The sequence below is a fragment of the Oncorhynchus gorbuscha genome, linkage group LG22 (genome assembly GCF_021184085.1).
Source record: "Oncorhynchus gorbuscha isolate QuinsamMale2020 ecotype Even-year linkage group LG22, OgorEven_v1.0, whole genome shotgun sequence".
NCBI classification, from domain to species: Eukaryota; Metazoa; Chordata; class Actinopteri; order Salmoniformes; family Salmonidae; genus Oncorhynchus; species Oncorhynchus gorbuscha.
In genome coordinates this window covers 15,269,168-15,291,146 of record NC_060194.1, presented here as the reverse complement: position 1 = coordinate 15,291,146, position 21,979 = coordinate 15,269,168, and the positions used below count along the sequence as shown (strand labels likewise).

Sequence of the window (21,979 nt, the reverse complement as noted above, 5' to 3'; positions counted from 1 at the left end):
TTGTGTTGTGTGGCAAAACTGCACATTTTAGAGTGATTATGCTGTTTAATCAGTTTATTGATATGCCACTCGTCAGGTGGATGGATTATCTTGGCAAAGGAGAAATACTCACTAACATGGATGTAAATATATTTGTGCACAAAATTTGACAGAAATAAGCTTTTTGTGCTTATGGAAAGTTCTTCTCTTTTATTTCAGCTCATGAAACATGGGACCAACACTTTACATGTTGCATTTATATTTTTGTTCAGTATAGTTTAGTGAGGCTGGCAAACTCCCTAAAAAAAAGGCCAGAATAAAATGCATTGTTGACTATTAAACATACATATTTTTGTTGTATCTGTGTGAACCTTTTGAAAGCTTTTCTCTCTTTGACTGCTCTCCTGTTGGTTTGTCCTGTCTTGGAATTTCCCTTCTGCGGTTTGATAAAGTTCATTCATTCGTTCATCAATCACACAAACATCCACCACAAAATGAACATGACACAGGGCATCTTTAAAATCTTACAAGGCATATAATTGACACAAGGTTCCAGGAACAAACAACAGCAAATTACACATATTTATTCAACCTGTTTTTTCTTGCATCTATCGTCACCATAAACACAAAATCTCCATAGGTTTTTTTTTTGAAAACAAATAGAACCCAAAAAATTACAAATTAAATTCCAATGGTTTTCTTTCAAATTGGCACCTTTCAGAAATACCTGCCACATTCAAATCATAAAGGGGAAATAAACATGTCCAGAACCCCTGGTTATATCAGACCTGGGTTCGAATACTATTTGAAATTATTTCAAATACTTTATCTGTGCTTGATTGAGCTGGCCTGGCTTAATGGACCAATAGAATAGTCCTAAAACTGCAACCACCATCTGCAAACACAAAAGCAGGGTAGAGCAAACACAAAGTGTTTGAAAGATTTCAAATAGTAGTTGAACCCAGGTTCAAGTTATACATTATGCTATTTCACCCGTCTCAAACTGCAGCCATCTCAGTGGTCCATATTTATCTGCATACACAAACACTCATCGATAGACGTTTATGGAGAGTGTCGACTCACCTATCGATCCGTCATCTTGTGATCTCTGATCTCAGTCTTTGTGCAGACAATACCATCTTATCGACTTCCTAGGCCTCTTACGTCATAAAAGTGCAGCGTTTATAAAGAGGGGGGATTTTGAATTATACAGACGATAGCGGGAGAGGGGTTAGAGGAGGACAGGAGAGGGGGATGAAGGGTGCTGGGGGAGGGGGGGTGCTGTGCAAATTTTGTTCAGTGGCATTGAGAGGCATGGCCATTAAAAGTGAGTGAGGGCGGCGTGAGTGAGTGGTTAACTGTGTTTTTGCATTGGAATGTCACTGTGGGGCAGCCACGGGCAGTTCATATGGTACGCTCCAGGGAACCCTATGCCTACTCACATAATAACCTGTTCATCAGATCACTACCCAGTGTCACTATCATAATGCTTGTTTCTAGGCGTTTTCACCTATTCAATACATGTGTTCTGAGACCAAGGTTCATAGTCAGTCCGAGAGGACTCTTAGGTTTTCACCCAACCTTTACTTAATTATGTTCAATTGAGCCAATTGATTGAATAATGAAGTGCATATCAGATCAATGGAATAGAATTGTGTGAAGGCTGGAAGGAAAACCTGGATGCAAAAACTCCTGACTCCGCCGGGACCGGCTTTGATAACAGCTGCAGTCCTCCTGCGTGAGTGCTCTGAACTCTGTGGTTCTGAATGGGGTCATGTTATTTCCTGTGTGTTCCTCCTGAATTCTCAGCATTTTCTGCCTCAGAAGCCGAAGTACAGGCCTAGTGGACGGGTCGCTTAGCTTCCCCGGTTCTGGTGTACGGCCATGGACTGAAGACCCTCAATTATAGTGTGTGACCATATCTCTGGAGCCCTAACTCTCCCCAATCTCCTCATTCATCGCACTTTCGATGTTGGCTATTGACGATCACAGTCCGTATCAAAACCTCTCCATCTGACCCACAGGGGGCCCATTCAGTCTAATGGAAATGCCCGCAACATTGTGTAAGAATCTATGGCCGTTCAATGCTTTCAATATCATGTGGAGTAAAACACGGAATCGGTTCGTATTGCAAAACGTTTCTATCCGTTTCCATCTTGTCAATAAGCCCAAATAGACCTTCTTTGTCAAGCGACCACACACTTTTGCAGTATAATGAAGCACTGTGTCATTGTCATGAAGCCACGCTGTCACGTCAAAGCTTCGGAGAGCACAGAAGGTCGTCATTTGCGAATGAATAGTATGCCATGAAGGACAGCCTGGGAGGGAGAGAAAATAGAGAGGTGGGAGTGTGAGGGAGAAGAGGGAGAAGAACGTGGGAGATAAGACGGAAGGGAGCAAGATCGGGGACGGAGGGAGCTGGTATGCAACGGAAAAGACAGAGAGAGAGGGGGGGGTTGGAGACAAACAAGTCAGCGTCACGGAGTTCCAATCGCTAAGTCAACTAGTCCAAGCAAAGAAGCAGTCGTTCAGACATGCAAACAGTCTGCTTTGCAACATGTGGTTCGAGTGCAGTATAACCCCTCCACTGTAGCTGACTGGCTCAGTCTGAAAATATTGGTCATTGGTACCATAACAACTCAATCATTAGCTACAAAGTAACACATTATAATGCTAACTGAGCTCCATTACCCGAAGACAGAACAAACACACACCCAGCCCTCTCCTAGTTTCCCTTCTTTCTGTAAGGTAGAGCACAAACTTCAACCTAAATACAGGTTCTACCATATACTGCCAATATAGTGTCGATACTGAGGACTACTGTGGTCACATTGACACAAATATGTTTTATGTTTCCAACAAATTCCCCAATCCAACTAAAGCCTAGAGAAACATATCTGCTTTGGGAAAGATAGAACGAGGGGTGGAGGGATGGAAGGAAATATGGATAGAGGGATTGAAGAGTCATGTTACTCCCACAGCAGAGGATCAAGTCGTTGTGAATATGATCACGACTAATATTACAGCTTACATTACCAAGCAGAGGAGGGGGAAAAAACTGCTGATGCAAAGCGCTTTCATTTTCTCACTGTTGTGCCCTGTGATGTTGTGTGGGTTTAACGCTAAGACGTTTTCAGGGTCTTATCAAAACCCCTGGGGCCAGCTTATCCTCCTTAAAACTCATCAATACTTTATTTCACTTGAGTTTGGGGTAGAAACACTTTTTTGCACCAAAGATGCTCCAGGGGGTTTGATATTCTGTTTTTAATAAATGATGTCCTCAGACATAAAGACTGTTTAAAAGAGTGGGGAAAAAAACGTTTGGCTCAACGTGGCTGAAAAGTCCCCCCTCCCCCTACACAGTGTCAACCAAGACTTACATCCTCTATATCGCTATGGTCTATAGACTGACTCTTAACATGTCTTTGGTAGAGATATGTTAGAGCACCCAAACACCAAAAAGCAAAACTAAAGAAAAATGTGAAAAGACCAGCTGTAGTGGTGCCGTATACCGTAAAATAAAAGACAAGAACAGAACCCCAAAATCTATGAATAATATAATACTCATTACTCCATTTTTGTTCTGATCTGAGACCAAAAGGAAGTATTTTTCCTTATTTTAGTTTTATTTTGGCAAATTAACTAGGTAAACCTCCGACATCGTCTCCTCGCCTCTCCTCCCACCCCTCGTCCTGCCCCCCATGTACCAAACTCAGTCCCGATTGGTGGAATCCCCTGGAATCCCCTGTCAATTACCGCCGGAGCAACAACGTGACCAATGAGAGCAGGTAGAGGGCGATGAAGGGGAGATTGTGGTTGGCTGAGGCTTTCACAACCTTCTTGTTCTCCGGGGGGTAGGCATAGAGTTTGGGTCTGTCTGTGTTTGGGGCCATGAGGCGTGGGCCCCGAGCACAGTTATCGTCAGCGCACATGCCACTTCCTGAACCACTGACATCATCACCTGGGGACAGAGCAGAAAAATAAAATACATTTTTAGAGAAATAATCTGATCTGTATGGTATAGCAAGAAAATGTCTCTGCCTTATGTGCCAGTAAGCATTGAGTCAAAAGGGCAATTATACCACCCCTTTTCAATCTTACATTCAGGTTACAGGTTTTCGAAAATCCCTGTTTTTTTAGATTTAATCCCACTTTGATGTCATTGAGAAGTACTTTTTAAGGACCTTTCTTACCTTTTTAACCACAGAACATACAAATGCGCCGTTTTCACATATGAAGATACTGATATTGTGCTGGAGATAATGAATATGAGTTAAAAAGTGGTGGAATTGCTCTTTATAGAGTTGATAATACATGCAAGCTCTGCTGGCTGAAAGGTGCTTTTCCATTTGCAGCCATGTAGAATACTTCATTGGCTGGACTCCCAAAATGAAGACATATATTCTCTAATACCTTATCCTGTTATAATTCCTAGTAACTACAAACAGCATTTAAATCGGGCATTTGATAGACACCTCAGAAGCAGGAAGAGGGCACTCGGGTTCAAGCCCCAGATATAAGGAAATAAGACTGACAATAATGCAGCACAAAAATCTGCCCTCAATTATTAGAAACGGCATTTAGGCCAAGTTCTTTTCTCCGTAACTTAATTCCAGCTCCATCCTATAAAAACTGAAATTGCACTGTCTATTTAAATGGAACACACGTCACAGAAGTAGGAAAGTGAGCTCTTCACGGTTACATATTCTCTCTTTCTCTAGGCCTCCTTTATCGTGTAGAACCTTAGCTTTCAGAATAGCTACAAAAGGGACCATTTATTTTCTACGCAAAACAACAACAAGCTGAAGGACAATTAAAAGAGCATATCAAATATTTCCAGGCAGTCGTATGATGACAACATGACACAATCTCTTTCATAGCTGGAGGATGTTGTACCTGAATCAGTATTCACATTGTATTAGCTGATCCTAGGTCTGTACTCACTGGTGTCCTGAAAGTCCACATCGTTGCCATTGAAAGCGTTTCTGAGGCGGTTGGTCATGATCTTGAGCTGCATGATCTGTTGGCGTATAGTCATGTCTGGCTTGGTGATGTCGATCTCTACCTCAGGGTTGTTGATCTGACTAGCCAGGCCGTCACCCATCACCTCTGGAAGGTACCTGGGAGACAAGGAGAGAGGATGACTGGGGAGAACTCAAATACACACACACTCGCAAATGCACACACTCACAGAGACACCCGAAAGCATGCACACTCACTCACACATATGCATACAGTATACACACACATATAGCATGCTTGCGCGCACACACACACAGACGTGGTTTAAGGTCGTACCTGGCACGAGCCATCCCGTTCCAGCACTTGTCGTCGCCCTGGGCCCTGGTGGCCACCCTGTCGCTGCAAAGGGCGCTGGGTAACGAGACCCAGTAGGACTGCATGTCCCTCAGCCTTCTCGACACATCAGAAACCTGGGGACCATGACATTATGTCATTAGTACATACAGTAGCAAAACGTTGTACAACGGAAAATGAAAATGAGCATTTCTTATTGGACAAGTTCAGGTAGACCCTCCCTGTTTCAGTCCCTTTTCTTTTGTTTGGTGCCTAATCAAAACAACCTGTGTACTGGAAACTGCTATCAAAAGCTATTCGATATCAAGTCTGTTCAAGCATTTACGTTTTCTGCAGACAGCTTCTGTATTAGCAACAAACAGTTTGTTTATTGTAGGAAAACAATGATGCTTGTTTCCATTCCCTCACATTTGATATGCATCTGACTCACTGCATTCTTGACTGTAGCTTTGCTATTTATGCATTCTTCACAGAGTAAGAATAAACATGACTAAACAGGAACAGTATCATATCTCAAGTGACTGAGAAATGAGAGAGAGAGAGAGAGAGAGAGAGACAGAGAGAGACAGAGAGAGAGAGAGACAGAGAGAGAGAGAGAGAGAGAGAGAGAGAGAGAGAGAGAGAGAGAGAGAGAGAGAGAGAGAGAGAGAGAGAGAGAGAGAGAGAGAGAGAGAGAGAGAGAGAGACAGAGACAGAGAGAGAGAGAGAGAGAGAGAGAGAGAGAGAGAGAGAGAGAGAGAGAGAGAGAGAGAGAGAGAGACAGAGAGAGAGAGAGAGAGACAGAGAGAGAGAGAGAGACAGAGAGAGAGAGAGAGAGAGAGAGAGAGAGAGAGAGAGAGAGAGAGAGAGAGAGAGAGAGAGAGAGAGACAGAGAGAGAGACAGAGAGAGAGAGAGACAGAGAGAGACAGAGAGAGACAGAGTACTATCGACAGTATCACTGACCAGTTTCTCCAGTCTGGCCCCAGAGGTTGGGCTGTCCTGCACTGTAACCTTCCCCCTCTTCTTCACCTCCTCCAACCCAATGTTGCTGGTTCCTCCCTCCCTCAGGTTCCCACAGGCCTGAAACACCTGAGAGTAGAGAGAACGGGAGATAAAGGGGAGAGTAAGAAGGAGAGAAAGGGGAGAGTAAGAAGGAGAGAAAGGGGAGAGTAAGAATGAGAGAAAGGGGAGAGTAAGGAGAGAAAGGGGAGAGTAAGAAGGAGAGAAAGGAGAAAGAAAGGGGAGAGTAAGAAGGAGAGAAAGGGGAAAGAAAGGGGAGAGTAAGAAGGAGAGAAAGGGGAGAGTAAGAAGGAGAGAAAGGGGATAGTAAGAAGTAGATAAAGGGGAGAGTAAGAAGGAGAGAAAGGGGACAGAAAGGGGAGAGTAAGAAGGAAAGAAAGGGGAGAGTAAGAAGGAGAGAAAGGGGAGAGTAAGAAGGAGAGAAAGGGGAGAGTAAGAAGGAGCGAAAGGGAGAATAGAGGGAGAAAGTGAGAAAAATATTCGGTTGAATATATAGGGACAAAAACTACAATGTCAAAATGACAGTTGAACTCAACTTTCAGCATCGTAATGAAACTTTGTCCTCTAAACTTTTACTCTCCAGTACTGAAACTTCCCCTTCTGAATTGAAAACTCTAAACCCAGTACTTAGCCACCTTATACATGACGAAACAATACAGATCTCTTTAACATCTCACACAACACAAACACTTACTGTCGTTAAAACTACTATCCCTAATGCACTACTTACAGTAGTTAGCACTACTAGCACTATTACTGTATAACTACTTACAGTAGTTAGCACTACTACTGTATAACTACTTACAGTAGTTAACACTACTAGCCCTACTACTGTAGCACTAGTTACAGTAGTTAACACTACTAGCCCTACTACAGTGGCACTACTTACAGTAGTTAGCACTACTAACAATAGTTAGCACTACTAGCACTATTACTGTAGCACTACTTACAGTAGTTAGCACTACTAGCACTATTACTGTAGCACTACTTACTGTAGTTAGCACTACTAGCACTATTACTGTAGCACTACTTACAGTAGTTAGCACGACTAGCACTACTTACAATAATTAGCACTACTATCACTACTACTATAGCACTACTTACAGTAGTGAGCACTACTAGCACTACCAGCATCACTTAAGGTAATTAGAACTACTTACAGTAGTTAGTAGTACCAGCAATACTTACATTAGTTAGAACTACTTACAGTAGTTAGCACAACGTACAGTAGTTAGTACTACCAGCACTACTACTTACAGTAGTTAGTAGTACTAGCACTACTTTGCACCACTTACAGTAGTTAGCACTACTAGCACCACGTATAGTTGTTAGCACTACTAGCATTACTTACAATAGTTAGCACTACTTACAATAGTTAGCACTACTAGCACTACTTACAATAGTTAGCACTACTTACATACATGAAGGGAACATTTTGACATTTGCCATATGGTTGATGAGAAACGCCATATTGCAAATGTACAGTCCCTTACTAGACGTCCGCGAATATTTCAAAAATTTTGCGGACGGCGGCGGGCCAGATTTGGGCCAGATCTTCCGGGAAGTTATCGAACGAAGTCTCTCGGACATTCGGTTTCCATTTTATAAAATGTTCACAATGTTCACATTCCGCTGTCCCTGTAAATCCCGCCAGAGGGTGAATGGAATCATATTGCAAATGTACAACACATCACCAATCACAATGTGACCTTTTCTCCTAAAAGGAAAAGACTTCGAGGACGAAACTTGGTGAGCATAGGTTTGGCATAATGGGGAGTTGGTCCCAAACAAGATGGCATCGAGGCCTCAACACTTTTTGAGTTATGGCCATTTTTCTGGGATTAGAGGTCAAAAACTAAAATAGAGCACTAATTTGACCCCTTCACATCAAAGTACATAAACCTATGGTGTCAGGGAAAAAAGAACCAGCCATTTATCTATCGTAATTTAAGAGAAATCGTACAATGTACAATTGGTGATGTTAAAAAAATTGTGTTTTTTCCCCAAAAAAGATACAGATCCAGTTGCAGCGTGTTCAGACAAATATTTTTTAAGTAATTTGTAAATAAATCAATTCTTAACATAAAGACTTAAAACTCAAAATTCTACAAGTGCCTACCCCAAGGAGAATATGTGTTCACTTTCAGCTTCCTGTGTCAACCAGAAGTGCCTTAAAATGGTGTCATAGGTGCAGTTTCGAAGGGTTAAAAAGGTCAGATCTTTTCAAAACTTCATATGTGTGATTAAGCAATGAGCTGTAAATCTGTCATTTCTCCCAACAAATGTCAAAGAAAAGCTCTCTCACACACACAGCAAGGATGGAGTGAAAAAGTGCGGTGCTTAAAGACACTCAGAGCCTGCAATGGCATTACCATTATCTCTAGGCTGTGCCGAGTTCAACGAGATGCCCACCTTGACCGTAGCTCGCTTGGTCTGAGTGCAGTGACCGTCAAAAAAAGAAGGCGCAAAATGAAGCCTGGACCTAAATTTCAAGTGCTTTTGGGAGACAGAGAGAGAACCGTTAAGGTTAGAAGCACAATTTGACCTCAGGAACGTTCCGGAGGTCCTCCCGATCTGTGCAAACCTTAACCATGTGGCTTTAACCCTTAAAAGTGAAAACTGTTTTTTTTTCATCTCATAGTTTACAATGACATCTCTCCCCATAGGAATACATTGCCTGCTCCTCTAAATTCAACCTGTAGCCTATGTGGGTTATAAATGCCTTATGAACATGTCTTCGATGACAATCCATCAGGCCACTATGAGGTCTACCTGTGTCGATTCTAAGCTTCTTGAAGCAACCGGAAGTGGTTAAAATCACCCTAAAAGTGTTTTGCCATGCCCAACATGCAGTTTGATAGAAATAGTGCATTCAACCCTGTGTAAATCAGTCAGTTCTTAATATATAGACTTAAAACTCAGGATTCCGTAAAAGCCTACCCCAATGAGGATATGTGTTTACTTTTAGCTTCCTGTGCCAACCGGAAGTGCCATAATTGGGGTCAAAGGGGCTGTTTTCGAAGGGTTAAAAAAGTCAGATCTTTCTAAAACTTCATATGTGTGATTAGGCAACACTCATGAACTGTAAATCAGTCATTCATCCCATCAAATTTCCAAGAAAAACTCACACACCCACACAGCAAGGATGAAGTGACACAGTGTGGGGCTTAGAGACAGACAGAGCCTGCAAAAGTTACCTTTGTTCAAACTATCAAAGAACCGTTAGAGCTAGAGCTCTAAAACTTCAGAAACCCGTTCTAGAGCTTAAGTCGAGATTGCACGGTGAGTTATGTGGCTCTAGAGGTTCTCAGAACGAGAAACAGCCTCGTACATTTGCAATAAATTCAATTCATTTTGACATCACGAAAATGACGCCATTTGGAAATGTCCCAGAGTCGCACGACGAGGTGCATTGAAACCGCCTCGGCCCATAGAGACGGACCCTAACATTTCTGTCCGGTAGCTCATTCAAGGACCCTGTAGTAACACCAATTAAGGTCGCTACTCAGGCTCCAAATGACCTAACGAGCCGAAACTTGGGATTTGGGGTTGCCTCAGCTAGGCCTACATATAATGTCAGAACTGGACCCGCAGCTAGAACGTAACTATGTGGTTTATGTTTTTATTATGGTTTGAACAGAAGGCGCTGTGAATTTTGGGCCTGCCCTGAAATATGTGATAGTTGGCCTCTAAACGAGTTGGAGAAGTGGGTGTGGTGACTTTTGGGTTTGCAAACCGACTTCCATTGATCATACATGGCAAATCGATATTGATTTGGCTGATTCGGCACTTTCAAATCTTTCACAATGCATTTGTACATTTCTTATGGCAACAAAAAAAAGTGACTTTTGACTTCGACTTCTTATGAAATCATATTGCAAATGGACAAAACATTTGCCTTATGGACAAGTAAAACACTTTTTTATGATAATAAAATATGACAAAAGTATGTTCATACAGTTCTTATACATGTGTAATTGACAAAAAATCTAAAGAATTTCAAAAAATGGTCCAGAAAACACTTTTTTAAGGGGGTGATAAGTTTTTGATTTTTCTTTTCACATTTTCGACTTTTGACTTCCTATGAAATCATCTTGCAAATAGACCAAACATATGCCTTATAGACAAAAAAATAAAGTTAGCACTACTTAGCACTACTTACAGTAGTTAGTACTACTAGCACTACTTACAATAGTTAGCACTACTTACAGTAGTTAGCACTACTTACAATCGTTAGCACTAATTACAGTAGTTAGTACTACTAGCACTACTTACAATAGTTAGCCCAACTTACAGCAGTTAGTACTACTAGCACTACTTACAATACTTAGCCCAACTTACAGCAGTTAGTACTACTAGCACTACTTACAATAGTTAGCACTACTTACAATAGTTAGTACTACTAGCACTACTTACAATAGTTAGCACTACTAGTACCACCTTTAGTAGTTAGCACTACTAGCACCACTAAGCACTACTACTGTAGCCCTATGTACAGCACTTAGCACCACTTACAGTAGTTAGCACTACTAGTACCACTAAGAACTACTACTGTAGCACTACTTACAGTAGTTAGCACTACTTACAGTACTGGGCACTACTTAGCACCACTTACAGTAGTTAGCACTACTTCGCACCACTTACAGTACTTAGCACTACTTACAGTACTGGGCACTACTTAGCACCACTTACAGTAGTTAGCACTACTTAGCACCACTTACAGTAGTTAGCACTACTTCGCGCCACTTACAGTAGTTAGCACTACTTCGCACCACTTACAGTAGTTAGCACTACTAGCACCACTTACAGTACTTAGCACTACTTCGCGCCACTTACAGTAGTTAGCACTACTTCGCCCCACTTACTGTAGTTAGCACTACTTCGCACCACTTACTGTAGTTAGCACTACTTCGCACCACTTACTGTAGTTAGCACTACTTCGCACCACTTACTGTAGTTAGCACTACTTTGCACCACTTACTGTAGTTAGCACTACTTCGCACCACTTACTGTAGATAGCACTACTTCGCACCACTTACAGTAGTTAGCACTACTTCGCACCACTTACTGTAGTTAGCACTACTTTGCACCACTTACTGTAGTTAGCACTACTTAGCACCACTTACTGTAGTTAGCACTACTTAGCACCACTTACTGTAGTTAGCACTACTAGCACCACTTACAGTAGTTAGCACTACTTAGCACCACTTACTGTAGTTAGCACTACTTAGCACCACTTACAGTAGTTAGCACTACTTAGCACCACTTACAGTACTTAGCACTACTAGCACCACTTACAGTAGTTAGCACTACTTAGCACCACTTACAGTAGTTAGCACTACTAGCACCACTTACTGTAGTTAGCACTACTTAGCACCACTTACAGTAGTTAGCACTACTAGCACTACTTACTGTAGTTAGCACTACTTAGCACCACTTACTGTAGTTAGCACTACTTTGCACCACTTACTGTAGTTAGCACTACTTTGCACCACTTACAGTAGTTAGCACCACTTACAGTAGTTAGCACTACTAGCACCACTTACTGTAGTTAGCACTACTTAGCACCACATACAGTAGTTAGCACTACTTAGCACCACATACTGTAGTTAGCACTACTAGCACCACTTACAGTAGTTAGCACTACTAGTACCACCTTTAGTAGTTAGCACTACTTAGCACCACTTACAGTAGTTAGCACTACTTAGCACCACTTACTGTAGTTAGCACTGCTAGCACCACTTACAGTAGTTAGCACCACTTACAGTAGTTAGCACTACTTAGCACCACTTACAGTAGTTAGCACTACTTAGCACCACTTACTGTAGATAGCACTACTTCGCACCACTTACTGTAGTTAGCACTACTTAGCACCACTTACTGTAGTTAGCACTACTTTGCACCACTTACTGTAGTTAGCACTACTTAGCACCACTTACTGTAGTTAGCACTACTTAGCACCACTTACTGTAGTTAGCACTACTTAGCACCACTTACTGTAGTTAGCACTACTAGCACCACTTACAGTAGTTAGCACTACTTAGCACCACTTACTGTAGTTAGCACTACTTAGCACCACTTACAGTAGTTAGCACTACTTAGCACCACTTACAGTAGTTAGCACTACTTAGCACCACTTACAGTACTTAGCACTACTAGCACCACTTACAGTAGTTAGCACTACTTAGCACCACTTACAGTAGTTAGCACTACATACAGTAGTTAGCACTACATACAGTAGTTAGCACTACATACAGTAGTTAGCACCACTTACTGTAGTTAGCACTACTAGCACCACTTACTGTAGTTAGCACTACTAGCACCACTTACAGTAGTTAGCACTATTAGCACCACTTACAGTGCTTAGCACTACTAGCACCACTTACAGTAGTTAGCACTACTAGCACCACTTACAGTAGTTAGCACCACTTACAGTAGTTAGCACTACTAGCACCACTTACAGTAGTTAGCACTACTAGCACCACTTACAGTAGTTAGCACTACTAGCACCACTTAAAGTAGTTAGCATTACTTACAGTAGTTAGCACTACTTAGCACCACTTACAGTAGTTAGCACTACTTCGCGCCACTTACAGTAGTTAGCACTACTTCGCCCCACTTACTGTAGTTAGCACTACTTAGCACCACTTACTGTAGTTAGCACTACTTCGCACCACTTACTGTAGTTAGCACTACTTCGCACCACTTACTGTAGTTAGCACTACTTCGCACCACTTACTGTAGTTAGCACTACTTCGCACCACTTACTGTAGATAGCACTACTTCGCACCACTTACTGTAGTTAGCACTACTTCGCACCACTTACTGTAGTTAGCACTACTTTGCACCACTTACTGTAGTTAGCACTACTTAGCACCACTTACTGTAGTTAGCACTACTTAGCACCACTTACTGTAGTTAGCACTACTTAGCACCACTTACTGTAGTTAGCACTACTAGCACCACTTACAGTAGTTAGCACTACTTAGCACCACTTACAGTAGTTAGCACTACTTAGCACCACTTACAGTAGTTAGCACTACTTAGCACCACTTACAGTAGTTAGCACTACTTAGCACCACTTACAGTAGTTAGCACTACATACAGTAGTTAGCACTACATACAGTAGTTAGCACCACTTACTGTAGTTAGCACTACTAGCACCACTTACAGTAGTTAGCACTACATACAATGCCAGATGACTCAGATTTAGCATCACATAGTAACCTAAGAATTTCAATGCCAAGAACACACACACCTCCTACGCTGCTTCAGATTTAAGTTAAACTGGCCTCTTGTTTAGTCTGTTTTGGATAGCTCTGAGGCTCTCTGCCTCTCCTGCATAAATAACTATTCTATAAAACACGTAAACACACATCTATGATATACTGTATGGTACCAACCTGAGGTAGAAGGTGCCCCTACTCACGGATGTTGAACAAATTTGTCCGACTCCCAATCCTAACTGTAACTCTGTTGACATGTGATAACTAATGAAACCAGAGCAGCTGCAATAGCAGTAGTTGCACATTGAAACACTTTATGAGTCAAACTGACTTTCTAAACCTGGTAGGACGAATAGGCCTATACATCATCGATAGAAGACTGTCAATAAGCAGGTGAAGCTGTCCCTAGACACTGATCTCAGGTCAGCTGGTTTCCTCCCTAGTGGTTAAGGTTAGAATCATGTAATTTGATCCTGTCTGGTGTTGTGAAGGCTAGTCTACCAGGTCATGGCAGAGCCTCAGGCCAAATCTGACCTCGACACCTGCGCAGTACAGAGAAGCCTTTGTTCCCCAACACTATTTACATATTTTTCCACCTTCACTAAATAAAAAAAATACGATTTCATGGCTCCTTATGCTTTTTAACAGGCACATAAAAGTGGTGCTCGTACACCATTAAAAGGAGAAGTTAATGGCTGGCCTGTGTTTTGAGTCCCTGTTCAGGTATGTGGAACATTATTACATTAAATCAGCACAGGTATTCAACATCAGGCTCTGAATACGTGATATGGCTATGAGCCCTGATCAACACCGTATTAGTTTGATCGGTAGTAATATTGCAAAGTGTGGACTGGCGGTAGTATATCTGTAAGTGTGCGTGTGCGTGCGTGTTTTGTGTGTGAGTGTGCGTGTGCGTGTGTGAGTGCGCGTGTGTGAGTGTGCTGACTGCTGTACTGACCTTGGTGTTAAAGGTGTCTATGTTCTCCATCATGGTGGTGATAGCCTCCGAGATGCGCTTGGGGAGAGAGAGGAACACCACATTCACACTGGATGCACCCTCAAACCTGTTAGCCACCTGCAGCATGGCATCTACAGAGACGGGGGGGGGGGGGTTACAATATTAAAATGCGAATGCATGCTTATAGGCATTGAATGAAATGAGTGAGCAAATGTGTGTGTGTTTATATGTCTCACCAGCCAGGTTTCTCCACTCTGTGTCCAGGTCGGCGTGGTTGGCAAGGCAGCCCTTCAGCACGTTTGCACAGTAGTTGGCACAGGGCCTTGCAGAGGGCACGCCACGGCAGTGGCGACAGTACGTCATCTTCATGATGGCACGCACACACTCTGGGCTCAGGGGCACCTGGGAGAGGAAGCACACAACAAAACAGATGACACATACAGTACCAGCCAAAGGTTTGGACACATCTACTCATTCAAAAGTTCTTCTTGCACTTCAATTTAACAGGTGTGCCTTGTTAAAAGTTTGTGGAATTTGCTTCCTTCTTAATGCATTAGAGCCAATCAGTGGTGTTGTGACAAGGTAGGGGGGTATACAGAAGATAGCCCTATTTGGTAAAAGTCCATATTATGGCAAGAACATCTCAAATAAGCAAAGAGAAACGACAGTCCATCATTACATTACATCATAAGACATGAAGGCCAGTCAATCTAGAAAATGTCAAGATCTTTGAAAGTGCAGTCGCAAAAACCATCAAGCGCTAGGATGAAACTGTCTCTCATGAGGACCGTCACAGGAAAGGAAGACCCAGAGGTACTTCTGCTGCAGAGGATAAGTTCATTAGAGTTAACTGCACATCAGATTGCAGCCCAAATAAATGCTTCACAGAGTTCAAGTAACAGACACATCTGAACATCAACTGTTTAGAGGAGACTGCGTGAATCAGTCATTCATGGTCAAATTGCTGCAAAGAAACCACTACTAAAGGAAACCAATAATAAGAAGAGACTTGGTTGGGCCAAGAAACATGAGCAATGGACAATAAACCGGTGGAAATCTGTCCTTTAGTCTGATGAGTCCAAATGTGAAATTTTTGTTTCCAACCGCCGTGTCTTTGTGAGACGCAGAGGAGTTGAACGGATGACCTCTGCATGTGTGGTTCCCACCGTGAAGCATGGAGGAGGAGGTGTGATGGTGTTTTGCTGGTGACACTGTCATTGATTTATTTAGAATTCAAGAGACACTTAACCAGCATGGCTACCACAGCATTCTGCAGCGATACGCCATCCCATCTGGTTTGCGCTTAGTGGGACTCTCATTTGTTTTTCAACAGGACAATGACCCAACACACTCTTGACTGGTACTGTATATCATAAATACCTCTCAATATTAATGCATACACTTAATTGAGGTACTTTACACAGTGTAGGAAAGACACAAATGCCCCTGTGAGCATTGACAAATCAGAGGCAGAAACAGCCTGGCATCCAGGTTAAATTCAGACCGACATGTTTTCCTTCAATCATGAAATGAATGTCCCTGTGAGTTCTTATGGTTTTCTTTTCATACAAAGCCTTGGCCGTTCCAACACCTCTATGAGCAATAGCATATATGTTCCAATGACAAACAAGACTGAAAGAAATGCATCAGGCCCTACAGTGACTGTCCCTGCCATTCCAACGGTTACTACTGCTTCTGTCACTACTACAATAGTTTCATTATTGTCATTCGCTATCATGGGTCCTGAGATATGTGGAAAGGAGAACAGCTTAAGATCCTGTGAATACGTGAGTTTCCTTGACGATGGGCGAACAAACGACACACACACACACAATACAGCGGGAGTTCACTTCCCATGGCCATCCTTTTACGCTAGCGCCGCGCTTGTAGGTTTTAGTCAACCTGGTTACCGTGGAAACTGATCAGCCGAGAGAATGAGATTTTTTTCCCACTGCATGACACATCCGTCTTCACTTTCCACCAGATCCCTCCATCCTTCTTTTCTTCTGCTTCTCTCTCTCTCTCTCTCTCTCTCTCTCTCCCCTCTCCCCCTCTCTCTCTCTCTCTCTCTCTCTTGCTATCCCACTGGGCTGTTCCCTCAGGAAAGGGCCTTGGTGCATTATGACTGAAACTGGGTTAATACCAGTAAGCACTGCTAGTAAGAGAGCCCCGGCTACGCATACAAAACTCCAGTATAAGTGTGTGTGTGTGTGTGTGTGTGTATCTGTGTGAGAAGGAGTCTGAGAGCTCAGCTCAGAATACCAAACTCCTCTTAGCTGACATCGGGGGCGGTGTGATGTTTTTCCTGGAAACCGCCACCCTTGTCATACCAAAGTCAGACAATGCGTAGTTAGCAGAAACATGCAGACATTAGCTAACAGTATCCAATGTTCTAGACAAATGAACATGGTGTAACGCCGTTCGTCTGTTGAAGGAAGAGAGTCGGACCGAAATGCAGCGTGTTTGTTACTCATGATATTTAATGAAGAAAACGAAACGATACATGAAATAACTAAATACAAAAACAACAAACGGAACGTGAAACCTATTACAGCCTATCTGGTGAAACTACACAAAGACAGGAACAATCACCCACCAAATACAAAGCGAAACTCAGGCTGCCTAAATACGGTTCCCAATCAGAGACAACGAGAATCACCTGACTGATTGAGAATCGCCTCAGGCAGCCAAGCCTATACAACACCCCTAATCAGCCGCGATCCCAAATACTACAAACCCCAATACGAAAAACAACATATAAACCCATGTCACACCCTGGCCTACCCAAACATATAACAAAAACACAAAATACAATGACCAAGGCATGACAGAACCCCCCCCCCCCCCCCCCCCCCCCCCCCTAAGGTGCGGACTCCCGGACGCACCTCAAAAGCATAGGGAGGGTCCGGGTGGGCGTCTGTCCATGGTGGCGGTTCCGGCTCGGGACGTGGACCCCACTCCATTAATGTCCTTGTTCCTCCCCTTCGCGTCCTGGGATAATCCACCCTCTCCGCCGACCATGGCCTAATAGTCCTCACCCAGATCCCCACATAACTGAGGAGCAGCTCGTGACTGAGGGGCATCTCGGGACAGAGGGGCATCTCGGGACAGAGGGGCAGCTCGGGACAGAGGGGCAGCTCGGGACAGAGGGGCAGCTCGGGACAGAGGGGCAGCTCGGGACAGAGGGGCATCTCAGGACAGAGGGGCATCTCAGGACAGAGGGGCATCTCAGTACAGAGGGGCATCTCAGTACAGAGGGGCATCTCAGTACAGAGGGGCATCTCGGGACAGAGGGGCACCTCGGGACAGAAGCAGCCCGGGACTGAGGGGAAGCCCGGGACTGAGGGGAAGCCCGGGACTGAGGGGCAGCCCGGGACTGAGGGGAAGCCCAGTACTGAGAGGAAGCCCAGTACTGAGATGAAGCTCAGGCAGGTAGTAGGCTCCGGTAAATCCTGGCTGGCTGGCAGAACTGGAAGATTCAGGTTGACAAGCAGATCTGGAAGATTCTGGTTGTCTGGCAGATCTGGAAGAGACTGGTTGTCTGGCAGATCTGGAAGAGACTGGTTGTCTGGCAGATCTGGAAGAGACTGGTTATCTGGCAGATCTGGAAAAGACTGGTTGTCTGGCAGATCTGGAAGAGACTGGTTGTCTGGCAGATCTAGAAGATCATGGCTGACTGGCGGATCTAGCTGCTCTATGCAGACTGACAGCTCTGGCTGCTTCTTAGCTCTGGCTGCTTCAGAGACTGATAGCTCTGGACTGCTTCATGCAGACTGACAGCTCTGACTGCTTCATGCAGACTGACAGCTCTGACTGCTTCATGCAGACTGACAGCTCTGACTGCTCCATGCAGGCTGACAGCTCTCTGCAGACTGGCAGATCCTGGCTGACTGGCACTTCTGGCGGATCCTGGCAGACTGGTGGATCTAACTGATCCTGACAGACTGGCGGCGCTGGGCAGACTGGCGGCGCTGGGCAGACTGGCGGCGCTGGGCAGACTGGCGGCACTGGGCAGACTGGCGGCGCTGGGCAGACTGGCGGCGCTGGGCAGACTGGCGGCGCTGGGCAGACTGGGAGCACTGGCGGCGCTAGGCAGACTGGGAGCACTGGCGGCGCTGGACAGACTGGGAGCACTGGCGGCGCTGGGCAGACTGGGAGCACTGGCGGCGCTGGGCAGACTGGCGGCGCTGGCGGCGCTGGGCAGACGGGAGACTCCTGCAGCGCAGGAGAGGAGAAAGGCTCTGGCTGCGCTAAACAAGCGGGAGACTCCGACAGCGCAGGAGAGGAGAAAAGCGCTGGCTGCGCTGAACAGGCGAGGCGCACTGGAGGCCTGGTGCGTGGTGCTGGAACTGGTGGTACTGGATCGAAGACACGCACAGGAAGCCTGGTGCGGGGAGCTGCTACCGGAGGACTGGTGTGTGGAGGTGGCTCTGGATAGACCGGACCGTGCAGGCCCACTGGAGCTCTTGAGCACCGAGCCTGCCCAAGCTTACCTGGCTCGATGCCCACTCTAGCCCGGCCAATAGGAAGGGCTGGTATGTGCCGCACCTGGCTCTGCACCCGCACTGGAAACACTGTGCGCTCCATAGCATAACACGGTGCCTGCCCTGTCTCTCTAGCCCAACGGTGAGCACAGGGAGTTTGCGCAGGTCTCCTACCTGGCATAACCATACTCCCCTCTAGCCTCCCCCCCAATATTTTTTGGGGCTGCTTTTCAGGCTTCCAACCGCGTCGCCGTGCTGCCTCCTCATACCAGCGTCTCTCCGCTTTAGCACCTTCTATTTCTTCCTTGGGACGGCGATATTCTCCAGGCTGAGCCCAGGGTCCTTTACCGTCTAATTCCTCCTCCCATGTCCAATTCTCCAAGTGGTGCAGCCTCTCCCACTGCAACTGCTCTTCACGATTAACAGGGAGAGTTGGCTCAGGTCTGAACCCTGACTCAGCCACTCTCTCTCTGCGCCCTCCCCCAATAAATAATTGGGGGTTACTTTCGGTTTTCGCTCTGCATCGCCGTGTTTTCCTTTTTGACTCCATTCGCCTGTAGCCCTCTTCGCACTGCTGAAGCGAATCCCAGGCGGGCGCCTGCACTCTCTCTGGGTCGGCCGCCCACCTGTCGATTTCTTCCCACGTCGTATAATCCATGCCTCTACCGTCCATAACGTCCTCCTTTCGCTCCTGCCAGTTTACACACTGCTCGGTCCGTGACAGGTGGTTGATTCTGTAACGCCGTTCGTCTGTTGAAGGAAGAGAGTCGGACCGAAATGCAGCGTGTTTGTTACTCATGATCTTTAATGAAGAAAACGAAACGATACATGAAATAACTAAATACAAAAACAACAAACGGAACGTGAAACCTATTACAGCCTATCTGGTGAAACTACACAAAGACAGGAACAATCACCCACCAAATACAAAGCGAAACTCAGGCTGCCTAAATACGGTTCCCAATCAGAGACAACGAGAATCACCTGACTGATTGAGAATCGCCTCAGGCAGCCAAGCCTATACAACACCCTAATCAGCCGCGATCCCAAATACTACAAACCCCAATACGAAAAACAACATATTTCACACCCTGGCCTACCCAAACATATAACAAAAACACAAAATACAATGACCAAGGCGTGACACATGGTCTCAGGACCACCGACAGAAGCCTCTTCCTCTAATGATACCTGACAGTGATGGCACTGATGAGCTAGGTTCCTTATCTACTAATTATAATGGGATTGTTAACCTGCTACTGATATCGTACCAGGAGACAGTTGACTTTACATAAAAATAGACTGTTGATGATATTGATGTTGACAGCAGGTCAGTGACCATCTATTGATTAGGAAACAGTCAATATGAATCAATGGGAATGCAGGGTTCTGGTGATGACATAAAATAGTGTTGGTTTCACATCCTGACTCGACAGCACGCCCCCGTGTCCCCCCTCCTCTCCTCCTTCACTCCTTTCCTCCTCCGCTCGTTAGGCAAAGAAATGAGTCAGGCAATCACTGTTTTGATGAGAGAGACGGTTTTTTTTGGGGGGGCGTATGTGGAGCCCGAAGGAAAGAGTTGCCAATATTAAAGTCCCAGAAAGCAAACGGAGAGACGGGAGAGAGAACACGAAGACCTAGAGTCAGGGAGTAGACACAAAGGAAGAGACAGAATATTTGAAAGGAAGGATTTTTCCTTCATTGGAGTTAATGTTATCATCCTGCACACATTCAATGAAGTGAGGGCTTTGTAGCACGACGGCAGCCAGAGGAGCCTATTATCGTCACCGTCTGATGGAAAACTCTTATCTCCAAAACAGAAACTTTTCAGGAAATGGACAAATATTTTCCCATTACAGAACATACAATTCTGAAACGTCAGAAGCTATGTTCCATACATTTTCTTGGTCCTAGAGTCTTGAAATATTCAGAGTACATGGAAGGGAGTCATTGCCTTCAATACAAAATAAAAAATGTCAACTGTCAAAGATGAGAGGTTTTCATCAGACAGCGACGCTATACTGTTTAGCCTGATCCCAGATCTGTTTGTGCTGTCTTTGTCAACTCCTTTTCATTTATTGTCATACCAAACAATGAGGCAATGAGAGGGACACAAACAAATCTGGGTTCAGGCTAGCATACTGTAGCTCTGACATCCCAAACCATAGACAATAGGCTTAATGGAGTGAGCAAATCATCCATGCCCTGATTGCTTGAGGTTAATGCTCACAGTTTCCCTCCCTGTAATTATTTGGATGCACACCAAGCAGAGAGAGAGAGAGATGCTGGGCCTGGCTAACTGACACAGACACAAACTACACAGTTCTACACACCGACCTTACACTAATTAGGTAACCTTTGGAGAATTGTGAATTAAGAGCAAGTGTGTGTGTGTGTGTGTGTGTGTGTGTGTGTGTGTGTGTGTGTGTGTGTGTGTGTGTGTGTGTGTGTGTGTGTGTGTGTGTGTGTGTGTGTGTGTGTGTGTGTGTGTGTGTGTGTGTGTGTGTGTGTGTGTGTGTGTGTGTGTGTGTGTGTGTGTGTGTGTGTGTGTGTGTGTGTGTGTGTGTGTGTGTGTGTGTGTGTGTGTGTGTGTGTGTGTGTGTGTGTGTGTGTGCGCGCGCACGTGCCACACCAATGACATTATCAGTACTACATGTAAACAGTACATTATTCAACCTTACCACTGTGACCCTGACTACACTACATCTCCATATACTGTATACATGTCAGAGAGGTCCTGGGAATAGGGTGGCCTCTCTCTCTCTCTCTCTCTCTCTCTCTCATTGTGTAATTAATGAAGATATATGAGTAGCCTCTTCCCCCTGCATTAGCCGTGCTAGACTCCAAGTCTCGTAGTGATATATGTGGCGCGTGCTGTGGCCTACTTCCTACTGTACTCTACCATCAGGACAGAGAGCGTCCCTGAAAACTGGTGGTGATGTTGGAAGGTAGGGAATACACACAGGGAGGAGAGAGAACTACCTCTGAGCCTCTCTTTGTCTCTCTCTCTCTCTCA

The 21,979-nt window shown here is 44.7% G+C and overlaps 1 protein-coding gene across 1 annotated transcript in view; it reads right to left on the bottom strand.

Annotated features, from left to right (window-relative positions):
• Positions 1 to 491: 491 nt before the first annotated feature.
• LOC124009333 (glypican-1-like) overlaps positions 492 to 21,979 on the bottom strand; it is a 123,053-nt gene continuing 101,565 nt past the window's right edge. Inside the window, exons 6-11 of the mRNA XM_046321005.1 lie at positions 14,716 to 14,881; positions 14,480 to 14,610; positions 6,239 to 6,364; positions 5,278 to 5,411; positions 4,924 to 5,099; positions 492 to 3,940 (exon numbers count right to left, since the gene is read on the bottom strand). Coding sequence (XP_046176961.1) covers positions 3,732 to 3,940; positions 4,924 to 5,099; positions 5,278 to 5,411; positions 6,239 to 6,364; positions 14,480 to 14,610; positions 14,716 to 14,881 — 942 coding nt within the window. The 3' untranslated portion in view covers positions 492 to 3,731. The remainder of the gene's footprint in view (positions 3,941 to 4,923; positions 5,100 to 5,277; positions 5,412 to 6,238; positions 6,365 to 14,479; positions 14,611 to 14,715; positions 14,882 to 21,979) is intronic.